The 25014-nt window shown below is 43.2% G+C and overlaps 1 protein-coding gene across 2 annotated transcripts in view; it reads right to left on the reverse strand.

Moving 5' to 3' along the window:
* Positions 1–1076: 1076 nt before the first annotated feature.
* LOC110491138 (metabotropic glutamate receptor 7-like) overlaps positions 1077–25014 on the reverse strand; it is a 127126-nt gene continuing 103188 nt past the window's right edge. For both annotated transcript variants that reach the window (XM_036947498.1, XM_036947497.1), the window contains 2 exons: positions 14095–14356; positions 1077–2330 (listed from right to left, as the gene is read on the reverse strand). In XM_036947498.1, the coding sequence (XP_036803393.1) occupies positions 2281–2330; positions 14095–14356 (312 nt within the window). In that variant the 3' untranslated portion in view covers positions 1077–2280. The remainder of the gene's footprint in view (positions 2331–14094; positions 14357–25014) is intronic.

Consider the following 25014-nt stretch of genomic DNA (forward strand, 5'->3'; position numbering starts at 1 on the left):
GGCACACACGCTCAGGGATATGAGTCTAGCTAACCTGTGAAGTATGGTTATGTTATGCCACATGGTTGCACTGTTGGAATTGAAAAACCATTAATGGAAGCTTATTGGCTCATAGCAGCCATATTGTTTGAGTTAGAGTCCTGGAAAATGTTAAGTTTAAAGACATGGGTACATAGATATATATACCACATTTGGTTCCAAATTTGTCCAGCGGTCCTGAAGAACAAGGCGTTTGAAATAGTAAACATAATTGAAAATGGTCCAAAATACCTCAAAAGGATAATATTGAATGACCTGATTGATGTTGAGTTCTGATATCTGGCAAGCGTGATAAACAGTACAGAAGTAGCTCACCCCTGGGCAATGTGTCCAATTTGTCCTGATGGTGGCACAGTGGACACACAGCTGAACCCCAGCAACGCTGCTTGCAGCTTTTAAAATAGGCTTTTTTTGTATGTGGACAAATTGTTCTGCCATATTTCATTTTCAACATACAGAGTATTGGTGTTGGGAAAAGAGGCTGAGGGAGAGGCTGAAAAGGTAGGAGAGTCAGGTTGGGAGAAAGTGAGGGTGAAAGAGAGTGAGAGAGAGTGAGAGTGGAAAAGAGAGAGTGAGAGGATGAAGAGAGAGAGAGGCATAAAAAGAGAGAAACAGAAACAGAGGGTGTAGTGGAAGAAATGGGCCAGCTAGTGGACATAGTTTATCTATCTCCCAGGAACCCATCTCCTCTGCATGACAGCGTAGCTCAGTGAGCCTGATAATGTGGCATTCACAGGGTGAGACACAAAATGAGCAGATTACATTGTCATCAGTTTACATGAAGCCATAAACAAAACACTGATTAATGGTATTTACCCATGCATCAGTGCATACACAGCTGTCAATCTCTCTATTAGACACACGTGCGAACACAAACACATGCATGTGAATGCATGCAAACACACACACACACACACACACACACACACACACACACACACGCATGCCCCCTCACGCCACACTCACGCCAATACAGGAATAGTGACACAAACACACACAAAAGCACTCACACAAGCACTCACACATATGCACACAAATAACGATTAGGTTCCGCTTTGTTTAATTGTATAAAAGATAACAAAATTATTTTATTACATGTTGATAATTGGACAGACAACATCACAACATACTTGCATGATTGTTCAGATAGGTTTTCTTCCCACGCCATTGATAATTAAGCATAAAGTACAAAACTATATAAAACCAACATGCTGACAGATGCAGAGGGGTCCATTTTAATAACAGATTAAAGCCATATTCTGTTATGAATCAAGAGTCATTTCTTTAAAAGAAATTAATAAACTTCAGAATGATGCTTAAGATCAAAGTCATTTCAGAATTTATTTATCTTTTTTTTGTTTTACATCAAATAGAACAGACATACATTCGCACATGCAATGTGTACAGTGTGTGCTGCTTTTTAGTTACCATCCAAAGCCAATTAAACATATACTGGATATTTTTGTTGTTGTTATCCAAACATGAAAATACTCTCAGATATTTACAAAAAAATATAGATACATTGCTCATCACGCTGACATAGTTATTCATGTTAAAATGATTAATGTGAGTGGATTTCATAAAAACAAAACGCATGTGGCAGAGCTTGCTAGTCATGGTGATTCAGTCAAGGTCGAAATTCAACATAATATTATGTTGAAAAAATTTAAATTCAGGCACAAGGAACTCAGAAGAAACCTCACTTAACTTAAAAACAAACCATGGGCACTGCAAGAGAATATGGCTTTAATGGATATTACAACAACAAAAAAACATTTAAATAAACTGTCCAGTCTTCTTTTTTTCTCAGGGATGACTTAGACTGACTCCTGTATCACAGAGGTTGTTCACATCACTGACTGTTTCAGAGATAAGGGAACACACTACAGAGGTTCTAAGAACCCACAGTCTGGTTCTAGAACAGATCCGAACAGAACAGCATGGATCAGGGCCCAGTTGCGATCCTACAGCTAGCTATCTCTTCATCATTCACTGCTCATATCAAATACCTCCATCCCTCCATTTTTCCTTTCCCCCTTCATCTTCCTCTTCAGAAGACAAAAATTATAAAGGTTGACACCATCCACAGTCCTGGAAACCATAGTACTATCTAGGCAGCCTGTCCCTGTCCCTGCCCCTGCCCCTGCCACTGCCCCTACCCCTGCCCGTCTTCTCTTCCTGTGCTCCCCAGTTATGGTCATCATCCCAGAGTAAGGACACGGAGCATTCCCTGGGAGGCCATTAGATCCTGAGGTTGTTGTAACTCACATATGTTTTCTTCGTAGCTTGACCTGAGAAGCGAGGTAGGTCAAATATTATAATGATTATAAGATTATTATAACAGTGCAACAAAATACAATAAGCAATGGACAAACATACGCAGATATACAGTGCCTTCAGAAAGTATTCATACCCATGTATTCCACATTTTTTTGTGTTGCAGCCCGAATTCAAAATTGATTCAATTGATTTTGTTCTCACCCATCTTACCACAATACCCCAATAATGACAAAGTGAAAACATGTTTTTAGAAATGTTTGCAAATCTTTTGAAAATGAAATACAGAAATATCTAATTTTACATAAGAATCAGGTGCATCCAATTTCCTTTGAACATCCTTGAGATGTCATGACAACGGTATTGGAGTTCACCTCTGACCAATTCAATTGTTTAGACATGATTTATGAAGAAACACACCTGTCTATATAAGGTCCCACAGTTGACAGTGCATGTCAGAGCCGAACCTATACCATGAAGTCCAAGGGACTGTCTGTAGATCTCTGAGATATAATTGTGATGAGGCATATATCTGGGGAAGGGTACAAAACTATTTATACAGTGATGAAAGTTTTTAAGACCACAGTGGTCTCCATCATTGGGAAATTGACGAAATATGGAACTACCCAGACTCTGCCTAGAGCTGGCTGTCGACTAAACTGAGCAACAGGGCAAGAAGGACCTTGGCCAAGGAGGTGACCTTGGCTGAGATGGAAGAACCTGCCAGAATGACAACAATCTCTACAGCACTTCACCAATCTGGGCTTTATGGGAGAGTGGCCAGACTGAAGCCACTCCTGAGAAAAAGACACGACAGCACACCTGGAATTGCCCAAAAGGCACAAGAAGCATAGGGCAAAAGGGGCATAGGGCAAAAGGGGCATAGGGCAAAATATTCTGTATTCTGAATGCAAAGCTCTATGACTGGAGAAATCCAGGCACAGCTCATCACACGTTGAACTTCACCCTTACCGTAAAGCATGGTGGTGGCAGCATCACGCTATGGGATGCTTTTTAGTGGCAGGGACTGGTAGAGGTAAGAATAGAGGGAACAATGAATGGAGCCAAATACAGATAAAATCCTTGATAAGAAACTTCTTTAGAGTGTAAACGACCTTAGACTGGGGTGAAGATTTACGTTCCAACAAAACAATGACCCTAAGCCTACACCAAAGCAATGCTGGGATGACTTCAGAACAATAATATGTCCTTGAGTGGCCCAGCCAAAGGCCAGACTTGAATCCCATTGAAAATCTGTGGAAAAACTTGAAGATTGTGGTTCAATGCCGCTCCCTATCTAACTTAATAGAGCTTGATAAAATCTGCAAGGAAGAATAGGAGAAAATCCCCAAATCCAGATGTGCAAAGCTGATAGAGACATCCCCAATCGCCGCCAAAGTTGCTTCTACAAAGTATTGACTTAGGGGTGTGAATACTTACTGTCCACTTAACAAGCATATAAATGCATGTAAAGTGTAGGTCCAATGTTTCATGAGCTGAAATAAAAGATCCCAGAAATGTTCCATACGCAAAAAAGCTGATTTCTCAACAACAACAAAAAAAATCACATATTTGTTTACATCCCTGTTAGTGAGCATTTCTCCTTTGCCAAGATAATACATCCACCTGACATGTGTGGTATATCAAGAAGTTGATTAAATAGCATGATCCTTACACCGGTGCACCTTGTGCTCGGGGACAATAAAAGGCCACTCTAAAATGTTCTGTTTTGTCACACAACACACCTTTTTGAGGGAGTGTGCAATTGGCATGCTGACTGCAGAAACGTCCACCAAAGCTGTTGACAGATAATTTAATGTCCATTTCTCTACCATAAGCCTTCTCCGACATTGTTTTAGAGAATTTGGCGGTAAGTCCAGCCAGCTTCACAACCGCAGACCATGTGTAACCACGCTAACCCAGGACCTCAACATCCAATGTCTTCACCTCTGGAGTCGTCTGAGAACAGCCCCCCGTACAGCTGATGCAACTGAGGAGTATTTCTGTCTGTATTAAAGCCCTGATGTGGGGGAAAAAAACGTATTCTGATTGGCTGGGCCTGGCTCCCCAGTGGGTGGTACTGGCTCCCAAGTGCCCTCATTGTAAGACATCAAAATGTAAAATAAGTCAAGGGGTATGAATACTTTCTGAAGGCAGTGTAAATAGAAAAGACACAAAGTACATGCATAATATATAAATACCCTGTAACTCTATCATACATTCATGCATTGCATGTGAACGTGCACCGTTAACAATCGTTGCACAATCACTGCCTGGTTTAGTGCATTGTTTAATTTCAGCAACACCCCTGAGTCAAACTCTCTATTTTCAGATACTAACTAGCGATGCAACAACACCAACACCACACAAGTGGGCACCTAACAAATGCTAGGGCATTTGATGTGATCCCTGTCTCTACATTGCCATGGAAACGGACCTCAACTTTGCTGATCACCAAGGTAGGTACAATGGTATGTCAGTGTTGCGCACTGCACTACTCCACCTATGCAGTGTTCTCTCCTGTCTAATGGAGGTCGATGCACATTGCGTTACTTAAAGCAGAGACATACTCTACACAACCAAAAGTATGTGGACACCTGCTCATCGAACATCTTATTCCAAAATCATGGGCATTAATATAGAATTGGTGCCCCCCTTGCTGCTATAATTGCCTCCACTCTTCTTGGAAGGCTTTCCACTAGATGTTGGAACATTAATGCGAGGACTTGCTTCTATTCAGCCACAAGAGCATTAGTGAGGTCGGGCACTGAAGATGGGCGATTAGGCCTGGCTCGCAGTCGGCGTTCCAATTCATCTCAAAGGTGTTTGAAGGGGTTGAGGTCAGGGCTCTGTGCAGGCCAGTCAAGTTCTTCCACACCGATCTAGACAAACCATTCTGTATGGACCTCGCTTTGTCATGCTGAAACAGGAAAGGGTCTTTCCTAAACTGTTGCCACAAAGTTGGAAGTACAGAATCATCTAGAATGTCATTGTACGATGTAGCATTAAGATATCCCTTCACTGGAACTAACGGGCCTAGCCTGAACCATTAAAAACAGCCCCAGATCATTATTCCTCCTCCACCAAACTTTACAGTTGGCACTATTCATTCGGGCAGGTAGCATTCTCCTGGAATCCGCCAAACCGAGATCTGTCCGTTGGACTGCCAGACGGTGAAGCGTGATTCATCACTCCAGAGAACACGTTTCCACTGCTCCAGAGTCCAATGGCGGTGAGCTTTACACAACTCCAGCTGACGATTGACATTGGGCATGGTGATCTTAGGCTTGTATGCGGCTGCTCGGACATGGAAACCCATTTCATGAAGCTCACGATGACCAGTTATTGTGCTGACGTTGTTTCCAGAGTCATTTTGGAACTCGATAGTGAGTGTTGCAACCGAGGACAGCTTCAGCACTCGGCGGTCCAATTCTGTGAGCTTGTGTGGCCTACCACTTCGCGGCTGAGCCATGGTAGAAGTTTCCACTTCACAATAACAGCACTTACAGTTGACCGGGGCAGCTCTAGCAGGGCAGATATTTGTGGAACTAACTTGTTGGAAAGGTGGCATCCTATGACGGTGCCACGTTGAAAGTCACTGACCTCTTCAGTAAAGCCATTCTTCTGCCAATGTTTGTCTTTGGAGATTGCATGGCTGTGTGCTGGATTTGATACACCCGTCAGCAACGGGTGTAGCTGAAATAGCCAAATCCACTAATTTGAAGAGGTGTCTACATACTTTTTTTTATATAGTGTAGCTCTGTAAACTTTTTTTTTTACTGCTCTAAATCTTGCCATGGTGACCAACTCCCATGGGCTATGCAATTAAAGTCCTACCACTTCCTTCCAGACTTATTTTGTAGTCTTGGCCAGTGCCTATGATGAATAAAACATGTGTAGATGTACAACATGCTTCTGCAGTCTTAGCTGTATATGTGTGCAGTTGGTCAAAAAAGTTTATATTTTCAAGAAGAAAGCAATGATTTTGTTTGTGTGTGTGTGTGTGTGTTATTGTGTTTTTGGTTTTACTATCATTGTGGGGACCAGAAGTCAGTACAAGCGGGGACATTTCGCTGAGCCACACAAGGAAAAAGGCCATTTTAGATGTAGGTTTTAGTTTAGATTTAGATTTGGAATGGTAATCAATTGTTTGGTCCCCACAAGGATAGTAAAACAAAGGTGTTTGTGGCACACATGGGTACAATTTCCCTTGTCATGGTATTGATTGATTGGTCATAAAACAAAAATGTACCTACAAATCATTAATTCATCCACACATGCCTGATGTGGTCAATATGTCTCTGCTCATAATCACTGCTGGGACAGAGAGGAGACATTGCCAATATTTCTAAATTACAGGGCAAATCCTTACATTTCTGTAAGGGACAGTCATAGAGATAGTTTGACTAATATCGATAGTGATGTCCTGTAGAATCTTCAGAGCTACTAATTATCTTACTTAATAACTCTAAATCATTATGAGTCAGATCAGTCAGAGGGAATCCCTCCTGAAAGGTACTATTTGGCACTTTGACGGTTATAAGGGCTGAGGTACAGTCTCCAGGGACAAGGGATCCACAGTTCAGGGGAGGTCATGTATATAAATTCACCATTAATAAATGTCACTTCCACTGCTGCTAAAAGAGAAGGGTGAGGGGAGGAGAGAGGAAGCAAGGAGAGAGGAGAGGAAGCGAGGCAACATGCGTGTAGGGAGACAGAAGGTTAGAGACGCACAGAGCAGATAACACAGTGTACTTTTGGGAGGGCCTCTCGGAGATGAGCTCCATTCGGGCTCTGCTTGGGGAATTTGGCTGCGCTGCTACCACAGCTGTTGAGGTTGTCCCCCCTACGCAGTGTGTTCACTCCACAAGCCACGTGTGTGACTGGCAGAGAGACACTGTCGCCATCCTGATGACGCAAGCACTCTCCCACTCACTCACTCACTCACTCACTCACTCACTCTCTCTCATACGCACACAAACACACACACACACATACACACATACACACGCTCCAGCTCATTACACAGATGACAATAACAATCACAGGACGTTTTCAGGAATAGCTGTCATATCAGAGCCGGAACTAAGAGAAGGCCAGCACCTGTTGATCACGTGCAGTGTGTGCCAGGTGATTAGTAGAGATGGAGAAAATAAGGCCGATGGGAACCGTGATGTGTTACCATGGCCTGTCAATCAATTCTTGATTTAGTCTAGAAAAATGAGGTGAGCATGGAGATAGTATAGGGCGATTTAAACTGGCTTACGTTAATCCTGTCCATCACAGGTACAGTTAGGTCCAAAATGATTGGCACACTTGATAAAGATGAGCAAGAAAAATTTGCAAAAGAATATATATATTTTATGTTAATACAACTGCTCAGAGCAGTATTAGGTGTTCAGGAGTATTATGGCTTGGGGATAAAAGCTGTTTAGAAGCGTCTTGGACCTAGACTTGGCGCTCCGGTACCACTTGCCGTGCGGTAGCAGAGAGTACTGTCTATGACTAGGGTGGCTGGAGTCTTTGACCATTTTTAAGGGCCTTCCTCTGACACTGCCTGCTATAGAGGTCCTGGATGGCAGGAAACTTAGCCCCAGTGATGTACTGGGCCGCTCGCACTACCCTCTGTAGTGCCTTGCGGTCGGGAGCCGAGCAGTTGCCGTACCAGGTAGGGATGAAACCAGGATGCTCTCGATGGTGCAACTGTAGAACCTTTTGAGGATCCATGCCAAACCTTTTGAGGACTCATGCAAATCTTTTCAGTCTCCTGAGGGGGAATAGGTTTTGTCGTGCCCACTTCACGACTGTCTGGGTGTGCTTGCACTGGAGGGCCTGTTGTTCGGACCTCTGGCAGTCTCTATGGGGGTGCCACAGGGTTCAATTCTCGGGCCGACTCTCTTCTCTGTATACATCAATGATGTCGCTCTTGCTGCTGGTGATTCTCTGATCCACCCCCACGCAGACGACACCCTTCTTTGGACACTGTGTTGACTAACCTCCAGATGAGCTTCAATGCCATACAACTCTCCTTCCGTGGCCTCCAACTGCTCTTAAATGCAAGTAAAAGTAAACGCATGCTCTTCAACCGATCGCTGCCCGCACCTGCCCACCCGTCCAGCATCACTACTCTGGATGGTTCTGACTTAGAATATGTGGACAACTACAAATAGCTAGGTGTCTGGCTAGACTGTAAACTCTCTTTCCAGACTCACATTAAACATCTCCAATCCAAAATTAAATCTAGAATCGGCTTCCTATTTCGCAACAAAGCATCCTTTACTCATGCTGCCAACCATACCCTTGTAAAACTGACCATCCTACCGATTCTCGACTTCGGCGATGTAATTTACAAAATAGCCTCTGACACTCTACTCAACAAATTGGAAGCAGTCTATTACAGTGCCATCCGTTTTGTCACCAAAGCCCCATATACTACCCACCACCGCGACCTGTACGCTCTCGTTGGCTGGCCCTCGCTTCATACTCGTCGCCAAACCCACTGACTGAAATTTATTCGCCACCATGACCTATTTATTGCCTTACCTCCCTTCTCTTACCTCATTTGCACACACTGTATATATACTTTTCTACTGTAGTATTGACTGTATGTTTGTTTATTCCATGTGTAACTCTGTGTTGTTGTATGTGTCAAACTGCTTTGCTTTATCTTGGCCAGGTTGCAGTTGTAAATGAGAACTTGTTCTCAACTAGCCTACCTGGTTAAATAAAGGTGAAATAAAAAATTTTAAAAAAATGTTATTTGGTTGATGATGTGGACACCATGGAACTTGAAGCTCTCAACCTGCTCCACTGCAGCCCCGTCGATGAGAATGGGGGCATGCTCGGCCCTCTTTTTCCTGTAGTCCACAATCATCTCCTTTGTCTTGATCACGTTGAGGGAGAGGTTGTTGTCCTTGCACCACACAGCCAGGTCTCTTATCTCCTCACAATAGGCTGTCTCGTTGTTGTAGGTGATCAGGCACTGTTGTGTCATCGGCAAACTTAATGATGGTGTTAGAGTCGTGCCTGGCCGTGCAGTCATGAGTCAACAGGGAGTATCTCTCTGATTTGGTCCTGCCGTACATACCTACACGTACGCTACGGTCACAAGACGCAGGCCTCCTAATTGTCCCTAGAATTTTTAAGCAAACAGCTGGAGGCAGGGCTTTCTCCTATAGAACTCCATTTTTATGGAACGGTCTGCCTACCCATGTCAGAGACGCAAACTCGGTCTCAACCTTTAAGTCTCTACTGAAGACTCATCTCTTCAGTGGGTCATATGATTGAGTGTAGTCTGGCCCAGGAGTGGGAGGGTGAACGGAAAGGCTCTGGAGCAACGAACCACCCTTGCTGTCTCTGCCTGGCCGGTTCCCCTCTTTCCACTGGGATTCTCTGCCTCTAACCTCTATTACAGGGGCTGAGTCACTGGCTTTACTGGGGCTCTCTCATGCCGTCCCTGGAGGAGGTGCGTCACCTGAGTGGGTTGAGTCACTGATGTGGTCATCCTGTCTGGGTTGGCGCCCCCCCCCCCCCCCCCCCCCCCCCCCCCTTAAGTTGTGCCGTGGCGGAGGTCTTTGTGGGCTATACTCAGCCTTGTCTCAGGATGGTAAGTTGGTGGTTGAAGATATCCCTCTAGTGGTGTGGGGGCTGTGCTTTGGCAAAGTGGGTGGGGTTATATCCTTCCTGTTTGGCCCTGTCCGGGGGTGTCCTCGGAGTGGGCCACAGTGTCTCCTGACCCCTCCTGTCTCAGCCTCCAGTATTTATGCTGCAGTAGTTTATGTGTCGGGGGGCTAGGGTCAGTTTGTTATATCTGGAGTACTTCTCCTGTCCTATTCGGTGTCCTGTGTGAATCTAAGTGTGCGTTCTCTAATTCTCTCCTTCTCTCTTTCTCTCTCTCGGAGGACCTGAGCCCTAGGACCATGCCCCAGGACTACCTGACATGATGACTCCTTGCTGTCCCCAGTCCACCTGGCTGTGCTGCTGCTCCAGTTTCAACTGTTCTGCCTTATTATTATTCGACCATGCTGATCATTTATGAACATTTGAACATCTTGGCCATGTTCTGTTATAATCTCCACCCGGCACAGCCAGAAGAGGACTGGCCATCCCACATATGCTCTCTCTAATTCTCTCTTTCTTTCTCTCTCTCGGAGGACCTGAGCCCTAGGACCATGCCCCAGGAATACCTGACATGATGACTCCTTGCTGTCCCCAGTCCACCTGACTGTGCTGCTGCTCCAGTTTCAACTATTCTGCCTTATTATTATTCGACCATGCTGGTCATTTATGAACATTTGAACATCTTGACCATGTTTTGTTATAATCTCCACCCGGCACAGCCAGAAGAGGACTGGCCACCCCACATAGCCTGGTTCCTCTCTAGGTTTCTTCCTAGGTTTTGGCCTTTCTAGGGAGTTTTTCCTAGCCACCGTGCTTCTTCACCTGCATTGCTTGCTGTTTGGGGTTTTAGGCTGGGTTTCTGTACAGCACTTTGAGATATCAGCTGATGTACGATGTTCTATATAAAATAAATTTGATTGATTGATTGATTGAGTACAGCAGGGGATTGAGCACAGACCCCTGAGGGGCCCCTGTGTTGAGGATCAGCGTGGCGAATGTGTTGTTACCTACCCTTAACAACTGGGGGTGGCCCGTCAGGAAGTCCAGGATCCAGTTGCAGAGGGAGGTGTTTAGTCCCAGGGTCCTTAGCTTATTGATGAGCTTTGAGGGCACTATGATGCTTCTACAGCTGCATTGCTTGCTGTTTGGGGTTTTAGGCTGGGTTTCTGTACAGCACTTTGAGATATCCGCTGATGTAGGAAGGGCTATATAAATAAATTTGATTTAATTTGATGTTGAACACTGAGCTGTTGTCAATGAATAGCATTCTCACATAGGTGTTCCTTTTGTCCAGGTGGGAAAGGGCAGTGTGAAGTGCAAGAGATTGCATCATCTGTGGATCTGTTGGGGATGTATGCAAATTGGAGTGGGTCTAGGGTTTCTGGGATAATGGTGTTGATGTGAGCCATGACCATCCTTTCGAAGCACTTCATGGCTACAGGCTACACGTCCTGTTAATCCATCTGGCCCCACGGCCTTGTGAATGTTGACCTGTTTAAAGGTCTTACTCACATCGGCTGCAGAGAGCGTGATCACACAGTCTTCCAGAACAGCTGGTGCTCTCATGCATGTTTCATAGTTATTTGCCTCGAAGCGAGCATAGAAGTAGTTTAGCTCGTCTGGTAGGCTCGTGTCACTGGGCAGCTCTCGGCTGTGCTTCCCTTTGTAGCCTGAAATGGTTTGCAAGCCCTGCCACATCCGACGAGCGTCAGAGCCGGTGTAGTACGATTTGATCTTAGTCCTGTATTGACGCTTTGCCTGTTTGATGGTTCGTCGGAGGGCATAGCGGGATTTCTTATAAGCTTCCGGGTTGGAGTCCCGCTCCTTGAAAGCAGCAGCTCTAGCCTTTAGCTCAGTGTGGATGTTGCCTGTAATCCATGGCCTCTGGTTGGGGTATGTACGTACAGTCACTGTGGTGACGACATCATCGATGCACTTATTGATGAAGCCAATGACTGATGTGGTGTACTCCTCAACGCCATCGGATGAATCCCGGAATATATTCCAGTTTGTGCTAGCAAAACTGTCCTGTAGCTTAGCGTCTGCATCATCTGACCACTTTTTTATTGATCTAGTCACGGGTGCTTCCTGCTTTAATTTTAGCTTGTAAGCAGGAATCGGGAGGATAGAATTATGCTCAGATTTGCCAAAAGGTGGGCGAGGGAGAGCTTTGTATGTGTGTGGAGTAAAGGTGATATTGCAGTTTGAATCTCCCGTTGGTAGTTTAGTCTTCCGTGTACCTCATATATTTTATTGTCCAAAGATTGCACGTTTGCTAGCAGAATGGAAGGAAGAGGGGGTTTATTCGATTGTCTACAAATTCTCAGAAGGCAGCCCGCCCTCCGGCGCCTTTTTCTCTGCCTCCTCTTCACGCAAACCACATGGATCTGGGCCAGTTCCCAAGAAAGCAGTATATTATTCAAGTCGGCCTCGTTAGACTTGTTAAAGGAAAAAAAGGATTCTGCCAGTCCATGGTGAGTACTCACGGTCCTGATGTCCAGAAGTTATTTTCGGTCATAAGAGATGGCAGCGGCAACAGTATGTACAAAATAAATAAAAAAATAAGTTACAAACAACACAAACAAAACACACAATCGGTTGGGGGCACGTAAACATCTGCCTTCTTCTCCAGAGCCATCTCAGATGTGTGTTTCGGGTTATTGTTTTATTGGAAGATCCACTTGCGACCAAGTTTCAGCCTCCTGGCAGGGTTAACCAGGTTTTTGGCAAAAATGTCCTCGTACTGGGTAGCTCTATTTTTTTAATCATCCAACAAATGTAAATGCCTGGAGTTTGCTAAACAGCATTGGCACTTGGATCGGAACCAGTGCTATGGTACGATGACATGAAAATAGTGCTCTTTGGACACGCACACCACTGGTGGGTTTGGCGTCGAAAGAAGGATGCATATGCAAAAAAGAACCCCATACCTACTGTAAAACATGGAGGTGGCTCTTTGATATTGTGGGGACATTTTTCTGCCACTGGTCCTGGGGCCCTTGTTAGGGTCAACGGCATCAGAAACTTCACCCAGTACCAGGACATATTTGCCAAAAACCTGGTTACCCCTGTCCTCGAGGCTAAAACTTAGACGCAAGTGGATCTTCCAGTAAGATGGTAACCCAAAGCACCCATCAAAATCCCCCCCAAAATGCTAATTGACCACAAAATCAATATTTTGCAATGGCCATCTCAGTCTCTGGACTTGAACCCAATTGAAAACTTGTGGTTTGAATTGATGAGGGCAGTCCATATGTGCAGACAAAGGATATCAAGGATCTGGAAGGATACTGTATGGAGAAGGCATACAGTCTTAGATTACTGGTCTAAGATCTTCAACCTAATGATGTTCTCATTATGAAAACCATAAATCCCACTGCACCACACAAACAGTAGTGCAGTGTGGTGTCAACGACACACAGTCGGTGTCACAGATTACCCTACCTCATTACCAGTCTTCAACACAGACCTCCTGTGCTCTTAGATACCAGCTACACAACAGACAAAGCCACCCATATTGGTCTTGTCTTGGTCTCTGCTAATCTAAGGCTAATTTATGCATTTAACTAGATAACCATTAATTAAGCAATCAGAGATGATCCCCCAAGACCAGTGGACCTATACTATAGCATCCCACATCATATGACCGGAATGTGAAATATACCACTGACACAATACACGACTGGAATGAGATGGGGAAGGATTAGACAGTGATGTCTCAATCTTGGACACTGTGTTGATTAGACAGTGATAAATCTCAATCTTCTTCAGGAAGTCAGTTTACACTGGGAGCCAGAACGGCAGAGCCAATGAAAAGGACTGAATGGCTGGCTCCCATGTGCACTTCCTGATGTCTTTGATTAAGTCATCTCTGTCTAATACCTCGTTATCTCATTCGAGGCACAACGGACTATGCTGCGTGACTGACTCATGGTAAGCAGGGTTCTCACTGCTCTCAGTATGTGTCATGGGATGTAACAGATACCATGGAGTTACATGTACAGTACACAGTAACTAGGAATATAAAAAAATAATTTGAAACCGTTTGTGCTGCTACTTCTACTACTACAGATACTACGTAGTAGTTATATGGTCAGTCATTTTTTTATTTAACAAAGTAGTTACAGGATACGTTAATGGCCATGTTGTGTGACTCACTCATGGGGTCGGTGGGTGCGATGGGTGGGTTTTCACACAACTCGGTCTTGGCCTCTCCATTGGGCCTCTCACTGGGCTTCACAGAGATGCGGGAGGACATGGTGGCGGCGGTGACCATGGCCTTGAAGCTCCTCTTCCTCTTCTGGACATTGAGCTCCGGGTGGAAGATGATGACGTAGACCTTGGGCATGTAGAGCATCCCGAGAGCTACAGATGCACTGAGATTCATAGAGATGGTGAGGGTGGTTGTCTGGATGTACAGCTGTGGAGGAAGGGGGAAAGAGGATGGACGAAGAGAGAGAGAGCGAGAGAGAGAGAACAAGAGAGCGAGAGAGAGAGAGAACAAGAGAGAGAGAGGGAGAGAGAGAGAAGCCACATTAATTAGAATGCACTCTCATATAGTAAAATCGCCCCGTAGCCCTTATCAAGCACTTATCTACAGGGGGTCAGGTCTATGCCTGTGGAGGGAAATGGACAGAGAAAAGAGCCACACCATTGTACTGTACTGTTATAACACTGATCACCCACACCCATAGCTGTTAGACTGTTAGACTTATTGGCTATAGGGTGGTCTGGTTGCACTACTGCACTACACAGCACTTACCCCTATCTACAGGTTGGGCTTGATGTAATGCTGAGGGAGAGAGGGAAGAGCAGAACCTATCATGGTCATACCCCAGAGACCTTGTAGGTGGTCTTGATGGATTTCAATGTAATCACTGAGAGAAATTGGCCTTGCCTACTGTAAAGCAAAAAGAGCAACACATTAATTTATCATGCATTGCTCCATGAGTGGTCTGGGTGTGTGCATTCTGATGCTGTGGGGGAAAATATCAATCCAACCACTCATACTCCCATAGCATTTATTCTAATCAAATCAAAGTTTATTGGTTGTGTAAACAGATTTGCAGGTGCAGTGAAATGCTTATGTTACTAGCTCCAACAGTGCAGTAGAATGTCTTATGTTATTAGCTCCAACAGTGCAGTAGCATGTCTTATGTTAGTAGCTCCAACAGTGCAGTAGAATGTCTTATGTTAGTAGCTCCAACAGGGCAGTAGAATGTCTTATGTTAGTAGCTCCAACAGGGCAGTAGAATGTCTTATGTTAGTAGCTCCAACAGGGCAGTAGAATGTCTCTCAAATACAATACAAATACACAAATAATCTAAAATCTAAACAATAATCTAAAGACTAAACACCTCCCCCTGTAACTGGATCTTGGACTTTCTGAAGGGCCACCCCCAGGTGGTAAGGGTAGGTAACAACACATTCGCTACACTGATCCTCAACACAGGGGCCCCTCAGGGGTTCGTGCTCAGCCCCCTCCTGTACTCCCTGTTCACTCATGACTGCACGGCCAGGCACGACTCCACACCATCATTCAATTTGCTGATGACACAACAGTGGTAGGCCTGATCACCGACAACATCGAGACAGCCTATAGGGAGGAGGTCAGAGACCTGGCTGTGTGGTGCCAGGACAACAACCTCTCCCTCCACGTGATCAAGACAAAGGAGATGATTGTGGACTACAGGAAAAAGAGGACCGAGCACGCCCCCATTCTCATCGACGGGGCTGCAGTGGAGCAGGTTGAGAGCTTCAAGTTCCTTGGTGTCCATATCACCAACAAACTAACATGGTCCAAGCACACCATGACAGCCATGAAGAGGGCACGACAAAACCTATTCCCCTTCAGGAGACTGAAAAGATTTGGCCTGGGTCCTCAGATCCTCAAAAGGTTCTACAGTTACAACATCGAGAGCATCACTGCCTGCTATGGCAACTGCTCGGCCTCCGACTGCAAGGCACTACAGAGGGTAGTGTGAATGGCCAAGTACATCACTGGGGCCAAGCTTCCTGCCATCCAGGACCTCTATACAAGGCGGAGTCAGAGGAAGTCCCTAAAAACTGTCAAAGACTCCAGCCACCCTAGTCATAGACTGTTCTCTCTAATACCACACGGCAAGCGGTACCGGAGCGCCAAATCTAGGTCCAAGAGGCTTCTAAACAGCTTCTACCCCCCAAGCCATAAGACTCCTGAACATCTAGTCAAATGTTTACCCAGACTATTCACCTTGCCCACCCCCCTCCCCTCTCCACACCACTGCCACTCTCTGTTGTCATCTATGCATAGTCACTTTAATTAACTCTACCTACATGTACGTACCACCTCAACTAACCGTTGCCCCCCCCTCCCCTCTCCACACCACTACCACTCTCTGTTGTCATCTATGCATAGTCACTTTAATTACCTGTTACTTTTATCTCTTATTCTTATATGTGTTTTTTTAAACTGCACTGTCGGTTAGGGGATCGCTCGTAAGTAAGCATTTCACTGTAAGGTCTGCACCTGTTGTGTTTATCATATGTGACTAATACAATTTTATTTGATTTGAAATGACAGAACAAGTCCAATTAACAATACAGAGTACTGTAAATAAATATTTGTTTTCTCAAAAAGGTAGGTGTAAAAATGATTTACACCCCTAAAGATTCGTATTAATAAAGTAGTCAAAAGTTTACTGTTTGGTCCCATATTTCTAGCATGCAATGATTACATCAAGCGTGTGACTCTACATACTTGTTTGGATGCATTTTCTGTTTGTTTTGGTAGTGTTTCAGATTATTTTGTGCCCAGTAAAAATGAATGATAAATAATGTATTGTCTCATTTTTGAGTTTTTTCTTTTAGTACTTTTATTGTAAATAAGAATAGAATGTGTTTCTAAAAACTTCTACATTAATGTGGATGCTATCATGATTAAGGGTAGTCCTGAATAAAAGTTACAAATGCACAAATATCATAACCCCCAAGAAAGACATGCTAACCTCCCCTGGTATAGTAATAGGGAGAGGTTAGTTAGAATGTCTTGGAGGTATGATATTTGTGCGTCTGTAACTTTCTCACTTATCATTATTAACGATTCATTAAGGACTATCCTTAATCAAGCCATAGTATTATATCAAATCCAAAGTGCTGGAGTACAAAGCCAAAATAACATCAAATGTGTCACTGTCCCAAAACTTTTGGAGCTCACTGTATATTAGACACTTGCCTACACTCCATAGTGTACTGTATGTATCAGCAGTAACTAGCAGTTTCTTCAGTGTGGCACTCATCTCCTCTCCACTGCAATAGCTGATGTATATTGAGCTTTCTGCCGCAAAATGGATGCTGTAGCATCACGCATGTGAATGTTAAATGGCGTTATGACTTCTCTCATCTCACTCCTTGGTGAACCTTGACCTAGAAAATGTGAATTAGCAAATATGACTCTTTATCTCTCTGAACTCTCAGCACCTTTAGATTAGCCATTGGACTGTCCTCGGCCTGACGGAGGTATTTAACTGTACATTTAAGAAGATTACGCTTAAGCTCAACAAGACGGACACCATAACACCATTCATACTTGAATTTTCAAACACTCTGAGCTTGCATAACCTTTAATCAGGCTATAATTTGAGTTTGTTCTGAATTATATAACCGTATTCTTAGAAGGAAATCATCGTTCAAGCAGCTATGTAGTTCACATACCCGCAAGAGGCACTTGTTTCCTTCAAGAGTCTTAGATTAGGCTGAAACACGTAAGAGGGCGTATATCTGTGTTTGAAGAGCAGTCCATGAAAAATCTACTTAAAACTGAGCTATGGTACTTAAAATATCGAAATGCCACTTATTTTCTGACACCCTGTAGTGAGGGAGATACAGTAGTAAATATCTGTATGGCAGTAAAACTGACTGAATCTATATGAGAGGAAATGTCACCATTTGCATAGTGTTTTCCTCAGCAAATGGCACCAGCCATGGTAAAGCCTTGCACACATTCTACACAGAGACATTTACATGCAAGTCATGGCTTCTTCGTCTGATCTCTGCAACTCGTTCAAATACCAACATTATCAACATCATATCTCACTCCACTCTCTTTCCTTCTTTCTCTCTTTCTCTGCGGAGCGACATCAGAGCGAGAGATCTGTCTCACCATGCATTAATAACCGTATGAATATCATGGTGCTCATACAGTATCAATGCCTTCTGTTCCACACCATTAGAAACAGAAGACAATGGAATTGTTGCACGTATTTTCCCGATTGCGTTGCTGTCAATTTACAGCGTGTGTGATTGGGTATATTGATCAAACCCTGCAGTGTTCCATGCATTATAATTGCTCATCACCAGAGGATCTCCACCGCTAGCTATGTTTCCTTGTCTGGTATCCATAGCAACACCATCACCATCACCACACAGAGTTTGGTGCGAGCTATTAAAACACTGCTAAAATAAGCTTGTAATGAGACTACTGCATTGCTGACCCTATCATATATTCATTGACTATGTAAGAGACCTGATTTCTCTACAGTAGCCCACAAGAAGTGTAAGAGGCATACACGCACATACACATACACTAACACGCACTGTTATTGGTAGTTAGCTGCCCAAGCTCCTGTTATACAGACAGGGTTCTTTAGAGTGCTTCAGTGGGAGCTTGAGCCAAATTCGCATCCCTCTCACACATCACAGGAATGCTAAGCTTGTCACAGAGCATGTATAATGAATTCCTATTGCTTTAACATAAATAAATACATGAAGCCAATTTCCCAACTGCTTGGCAACTCTCTATTTATAGCTGCAGTAATGATTTATTAAGATAATCATCAAGAATCAAACGACTAAGTCTGAATTTTAACATCTCAATGACAAGCATCGTCAAACGTCAACAGACAGATAACAGGGAAGCAAACCGTCAACAGCCTTCTATCTGCACAGACAAAAATCTGGGGAAGGTTTTTAGATAATTATACCCACGGGATGTACAGCACAGGCAATTTAGTCTGGTATAAATTGGGGATCATAAATGCACACAGAGATAAAGACACCATTCAGTAGAGTTACCATTAGGATGCTCTCCTGCCCTGTTGGAAAACACCTTCAATAATGGATCTGGGGGATTTGCATTGTCCTCTCATCTACCTGCAAGTCTCTTGTTGTTTTGGGGTAGCCTACTTTTTCAGTCAGATCAGGAGGAAGTGTATGCTACTGCTCTGGGGACCCTTCCTCTCTGCTCATGAATGGGCCTATCATAGACTGTCTGACTGGCTGTATTTCACATGCTGTAAATGCATGGGCTAATGACAATGGTACAGAGATGACGTTTTGGGATATCACAGGAGGTGATCAAACATCAGCCGTGTTAGAAAAATCAGCCTTGTTAAAAAATACAGTCAGAAGATCTAGACTGCCATAAATGTGATTGGAATATAGCTGCTTGTTTAACACGCCAAAAACTGTAGTATACTCAACGGCTAAGTCTATTTATATAATTGTGAAGTGCTGTAGCACTTGGATATACTGACTTGATGCAACAACAACAATATAAGAATGTCACACACCGGATAGGTGCAGTGAAATGTGTTGTTTTACAGGGTCAGCCATAGTAGTACGGCGCCCCTGGAGCAAATTAGGGTCAAGTGCCTTGCTCAAGAGTACATCAACAGATTTTTCATCTTCTCGGCTAGGGTGTTCAAACCAGCAACCGTTTCGGTTACTGAACTAACGCTCTAACCACTAACTTGCCACCCATGCACTTTAGGCTACTTACAATATGGTTGTTGTCGTCATGTGCTCAGCTTAATGCATCCTTTAAGGTTGCCTTCTTGGCCTGGCATTAACTTGTTAAAAAAATATATCCCTCCTTTAAGAACATACTCTCAATCTCTAACCACTATAATAAGGCTAGAGCTTAATTTAATGCCCCTGCTTCCCACAGTTCTCCTACTGTTGATTGTAAAATGTTGGTGTGAATTGAATGCTGTTCAAGGTTCTAGATATGAAAACTCAGGCAGAGACAGTAAGCATCTAAAGTACAGTATCAATTCAGGAAGGCAAAGCGCCTTGACAAAGAAAATGTCAAGTCTAATTCTTGTCAAATGAAGTCATTTGCTAAAAGACAACCGTATTGTAGGTAATGTTGTTTTTCTGCCCCTAAAGTTGGAGGATATGCTTCAATGCTTCTCGTCTTAACCACGTAATCTAACTTGGCAGCTTGCCCTGACTTTAAGAAGTTCACATATGCACAAGTGCCATTTTACAAGAGTTGAACGGCTTGTTAAGACGTGTTGAGGTAAAGAAGTTTGATTTAACACAAGTTTCCTTTTCCGAGTGAGGTTACTCCAGGTGGAAGTTTATATGGTTTTAGGGGAAAGTTTGTTTGGTGTCAGGAGTTCTTTACAAAGGTGGTTTTCACGCAGTCAAAATTGAATGAATGATATAGAGTTAGAGATTACTCAGAGATTCTAACTTGAGACATTCAAATGAAATGGGTAAACTTGGTGTGCTTGGACCATGTTAGTTTGTTGGTGATATGGACACCAAGGAACTTGAAGCTCTCAACCTGCTCCACTACAGCCCCGTCGATGAGAATGGGGGTGTGCTCGGTCCTCTTTTTCCTGTAGTCCACAATCATCTCCTTTGTCTTGTTCACGTTGAGGGAGAGGTTGTTGTCCTGGCACCACACGGCCAGGTCTCTGACCTCCTCCCTATAGGCTGTATGTACACTGATACCTGATCCCTCCAGAATGTTAGACATTTTTGTTTAAAAAACAGACAATATGGCAACAATTAAATGACCAATGTTATTTGCAGGTTTGCTTGAATAAAACACAGTTACACATGCTTACTACAGAATTTCCCACAATCCCTTATATGTAGTTTCATTCCAACAGTCATGTTCGGTTGGATCATTCCCCATTCCTACTGAGTGGATGGCAGTGGAACATTAAACAAATTGCATTTGGAAGCTGGTTATTTATTTGTATTTAACTTTAATTTATTCAGGGGACATTGAGACCAGGGTCTCATTTACAATGGTGTACCGAGGAGAACAACATAACATATTCAAAATGATCAATAAATTAAGATAAACCACAAATTACAGAATCAACACTACAGCTTCAAACACCACAAATAAATAGTTTACATTCAATCCAAACAGTTGAAATTGTTATGAAACTCACTCAACATTAAAGTCCCAAAACTGCCCTAGAGGCACCAGAAAGTCGAGATGCAGGGAGTTTTGTAGGCTATTCCAAAAATGGGGGGATTTATCTAGATCTGTACGTACTAGTGGAACCCCGAGAGTTAACCATCCCTGTGAACGGGTTTGGTGTCTCATATTTTTAAAGTAACGTAGGTCGGACGCTTGTGTAGTAGAACTTTGTAAACAGAAAGGGAATAATGGAGTAATCTACAGGGCTTTAATGAGGACCTGCCGACATTTTGATACAGGATGCAGTGATGCCTATTAAAACTGTCACCTGTGATAAAACGTACGCCTCTATGATAGACAGCATCCAAAGGTTTGTGGTGACTCCATTTATCGGAATGCAGCATTGACTACTCTTAGTCAAGAACTGTCAGGAAATCTAGTTATATAAAATAAGCCTACTTTAAACCTCAGCTAATTAACTAGCTCATCCGTATGTTTTTTAAATGTCAGATTATTGTCAATCCAAAAGCCCAGATATTTATAGGCAGGAACCTGCTCAATGAAAGAACCATCCAATGCATAAATGTGTAACCCAGCGGTCACCAACATTTCCTGAGTCAAGATCACTTTCACTGTAAAAAAGCATGCCAAGCTCTATCGCTTAGATTACAGTAGGTCTAATACATTATCACAACATAGCTATGCTTGGCCTGACAATATTGTTCTTCTGAGATCAGATTACATTTGAAAACTCTGATAACAACATTTTGATAACAAAATATATTTGTTGGTGTAGCACTTGCGAGGCACAGCTGAGCATACATTTGGTCATAGTGCTTTCAAGACAACTGGGGACACGAGGAAAGAAATTAGGTAAAATCATGACATCAGTGATCTCCATGTCGGAGATTTCTTGTTTCTCCATTTCTTGTTGGATAACTGATCAAAACTATTTTTCCCCAGTGGGATCTCGTTTTTTTCAGAGTTCCCAGTTGTCTTGAACGCACTGAAGTCGAAAGTTGGATATTTCCGAGTTCCCAGTTGTTTTGAACACGGCATTAGTCTCAGGGGAGGGAGGGACAGAGCAGCAGAAGGTCCATCTGTCATTGTCCCTGCTCTCTCCTTCCTTTCCTCTGGTAAGACTGATCAGAGAGAAGGGAAACTGTCTTCCACCTGATGGCGAAACTCGAGTCACACCGCATCTGCCTCATGCACAAATTCATGTTCTTCCTATGACCAGAGAAAGTGAAATATTCTTCGATAGTAACAGACACGAAAAGCTGCTAATAAAAATACAAATGCATGGCTATCGATACACTTGGCTACTCATTCACTGCAGCTGCAGAGCGAGTTGAAGTAGGGAGAAGAACATTTGATGTTTTGTATCTGTGTTGACAGTGCTGAATTCAAACTTAGACATGAACTCACTCATGAAAACACCAGTTCTTTGCTGTATTTTTTTGACAGTCTCTCTCTGGCTGGGTAGTTTGCCTTTTCACATGAATAAAATGGTTCAACATGGGAACACTTTACCTACTCAGTGGGCTTCTGAATCAATTGCAGCGAACGCCAGCAGCGCAACAAGAAACGTAGTTACAAAAGTGCAAGCCTTTATTGATGGCTTTTCTACAGAGATGTTTGGTGATTGATGAAGAATGTCTTGAAGATGGACAGGTTGGTGACCACTGGTGTAAGACATCTATAGTATTTCTATGAGAATCAGAAAACAGCATCCATTTAATTTTTTTCTGCATTAAGTACACATATTAAATCAACAAAGAGTTTCTGCAAGGCGACCAAATCGGATTACAGTTCCAACATAGCCTGGTCAGTCTTAGAGGCAAAAGCATACATAACAGTGTCATCTGCATACAGATGAATGTTGCAGGTTTTGCAGATAGACCAATATTATTTATATATAGTCCCAGTCAAAGGTTTGTTCACACCTACTCATTCTACTCAAGGGTTTTTCTATATTTTTTTATATCTTCTACATTGTAGAATAATAGTGAAGGCTTCAAAACTATGAAATAATACACGTGGGATCACATAGTAACCAAAAAAAGTGTTAATCAAATCAAAATATATTTTATTTTATTCAAAGTAGCCACCCTTTGCATTGATGATAGCTTTGCTCCCTCTTGGCATTCTCTCAACCAGCTTCATGTAGAATACTTTTCCTTCACTCTGCGGTCCAACTCATCCCAAACCTGTAAGCACCGACGCTGGAGATGAGAAGCAGGTATGGAGAGTGAACATTTAATCTACACAGACATGGAACAGGACAGGAACATCGTCAGAACCGGGTAAAACAGAGACATATGACAATCAATGCAGAAGTGGGGAGCAGAGCTGGGGAACAGACAGATATAGGGGAGGTAATATCACGGTGATTGAGTCTAGGTCAGTGCAATGAATCGCTGATGCACGTGATGAGGGAAGCAGGTGTGCGTAATGATTGTGGCAGGAGTGCGTAATGTAGGGCAGACTGGCGCCCTCGAGCATCAGGGAGGGAGAGTGGGAGCAGCCGTAACAATACATCTCAATTGGGTTGAGATCAGGGGATTGTGGAGGCCAGGTCATCTGATGCAGCACTCCTTCACTCTCCTTCTTGGTCAAATAGGCTTTACACAGCCTGGAGGTGTGTTGGGTCATTGTCCTGTTGAAAAATAAATTATATTCCCACTAAGTGCAAACCAGATGGGATGGAATTCGAGGATTTCTACATAAATCACAGACAGTGTCACCAGTAAAACACCATCACACCTCCTTCTCCATGGTTCATGGTGGGAACCACACATGCGGAGATCATCCGTTCACCTACTTTGCGTCTCACAAAGACACGCCTGTTGAATGCAAAAATCTCACATTTGTGACTCATCAGACCAAAGGACAGATTTCCACCGGTCTAATGTCCATTGCTTGTGTTTCTTGGCCCAAGCACGTCTCTTCTTCTTATTGGTGTCTTTTAGTAATGGTTTCTTTACAGCAATTCAACCATGAAGGCCTGATTCATGCAGTCTCCTCTGAAAAGTTAATGTTGAGATGTGTCTGTTACTTGAACTCTGTGAAGCATTTATTTGGACTGCTATCTGAGGTGCAGTTAATTCTTATCTTCTGTAGCAGAGGGAACTCTGGGTCTTCCTTTCCTGTGGCGGTCCTCATGAGAGCCTGTTTCATCATAGCGCTTGATGGTTTTTGCGACTGCACTTGAAGAAACGATAAAAGTTCTTGAAATGTCCCACATTGACTGACCTTCATGTCTTAAAGTAAAGATGGACTGTCATTTCTCTTTGCTTATTTGAGCTGTTCTTGCTATAGTATGGACTTGATCTTTTACCAAATAGGGCTATCTTCTGTATACCATCCCTACCTTGTCACAACACAACTGATTGGCTCAAACACATTAAGAAGGAAAGAAATTCCCCAAATTAACTTTTAGCAATGCACAACTGTTAATTGAAATGCATTCCAGGTGACTACCTCATGAAGCTGGTTGAGAGAATGCCAAGAGTGTGCAAAGTTGTCATCAATGCAAATGGTGCCTATTTGAAGAATCTCAAATATAAAATATATTTAGATTTATTTAAAACTCTTTTGGTTACTACATGATTCCATATGTGTTATTTCATAGTTTTGATGTCACTGTTATTCTACAATATAGTAAATATTAAAAATAAAGAAAAACCCTTGAATGTCCAAATTTTTGACTGGTACTGTTTAAATAGTAAAGAGGATAGGTAACTTGACTTGACACCATCAGAAAGCACAAATTGTGTCCTGTCCGACAGATAGTTAGTTCCCAAACCATTTACAAGATGCCTAGTTGAGGCCCATTTCACAGAACCTTTGAATGAGTGGGGGGTGGCCGACAGTATCAAAGGCCTTGGATAGATCTATAAATATGGCAGCACAGTAATTCCTATGATCTAATT

The sequence above is a fragment of the Oncorhynchus mykiss genome, chromosome 16 (genome assembly GCF_013265735.2).
Source record: "Oncorhynchus mykiss isolate Arlee chromosome 16, USDA_OmykA_1.1, whole genome shotgun sequence".
NCBI classification, from domain to species: Eukaryota; Metazoa; Chordata; class Actinopteri; order Salmoniformes; family Salmonidae; genus Oncorhynchus; species Oncorhynchus mykiss.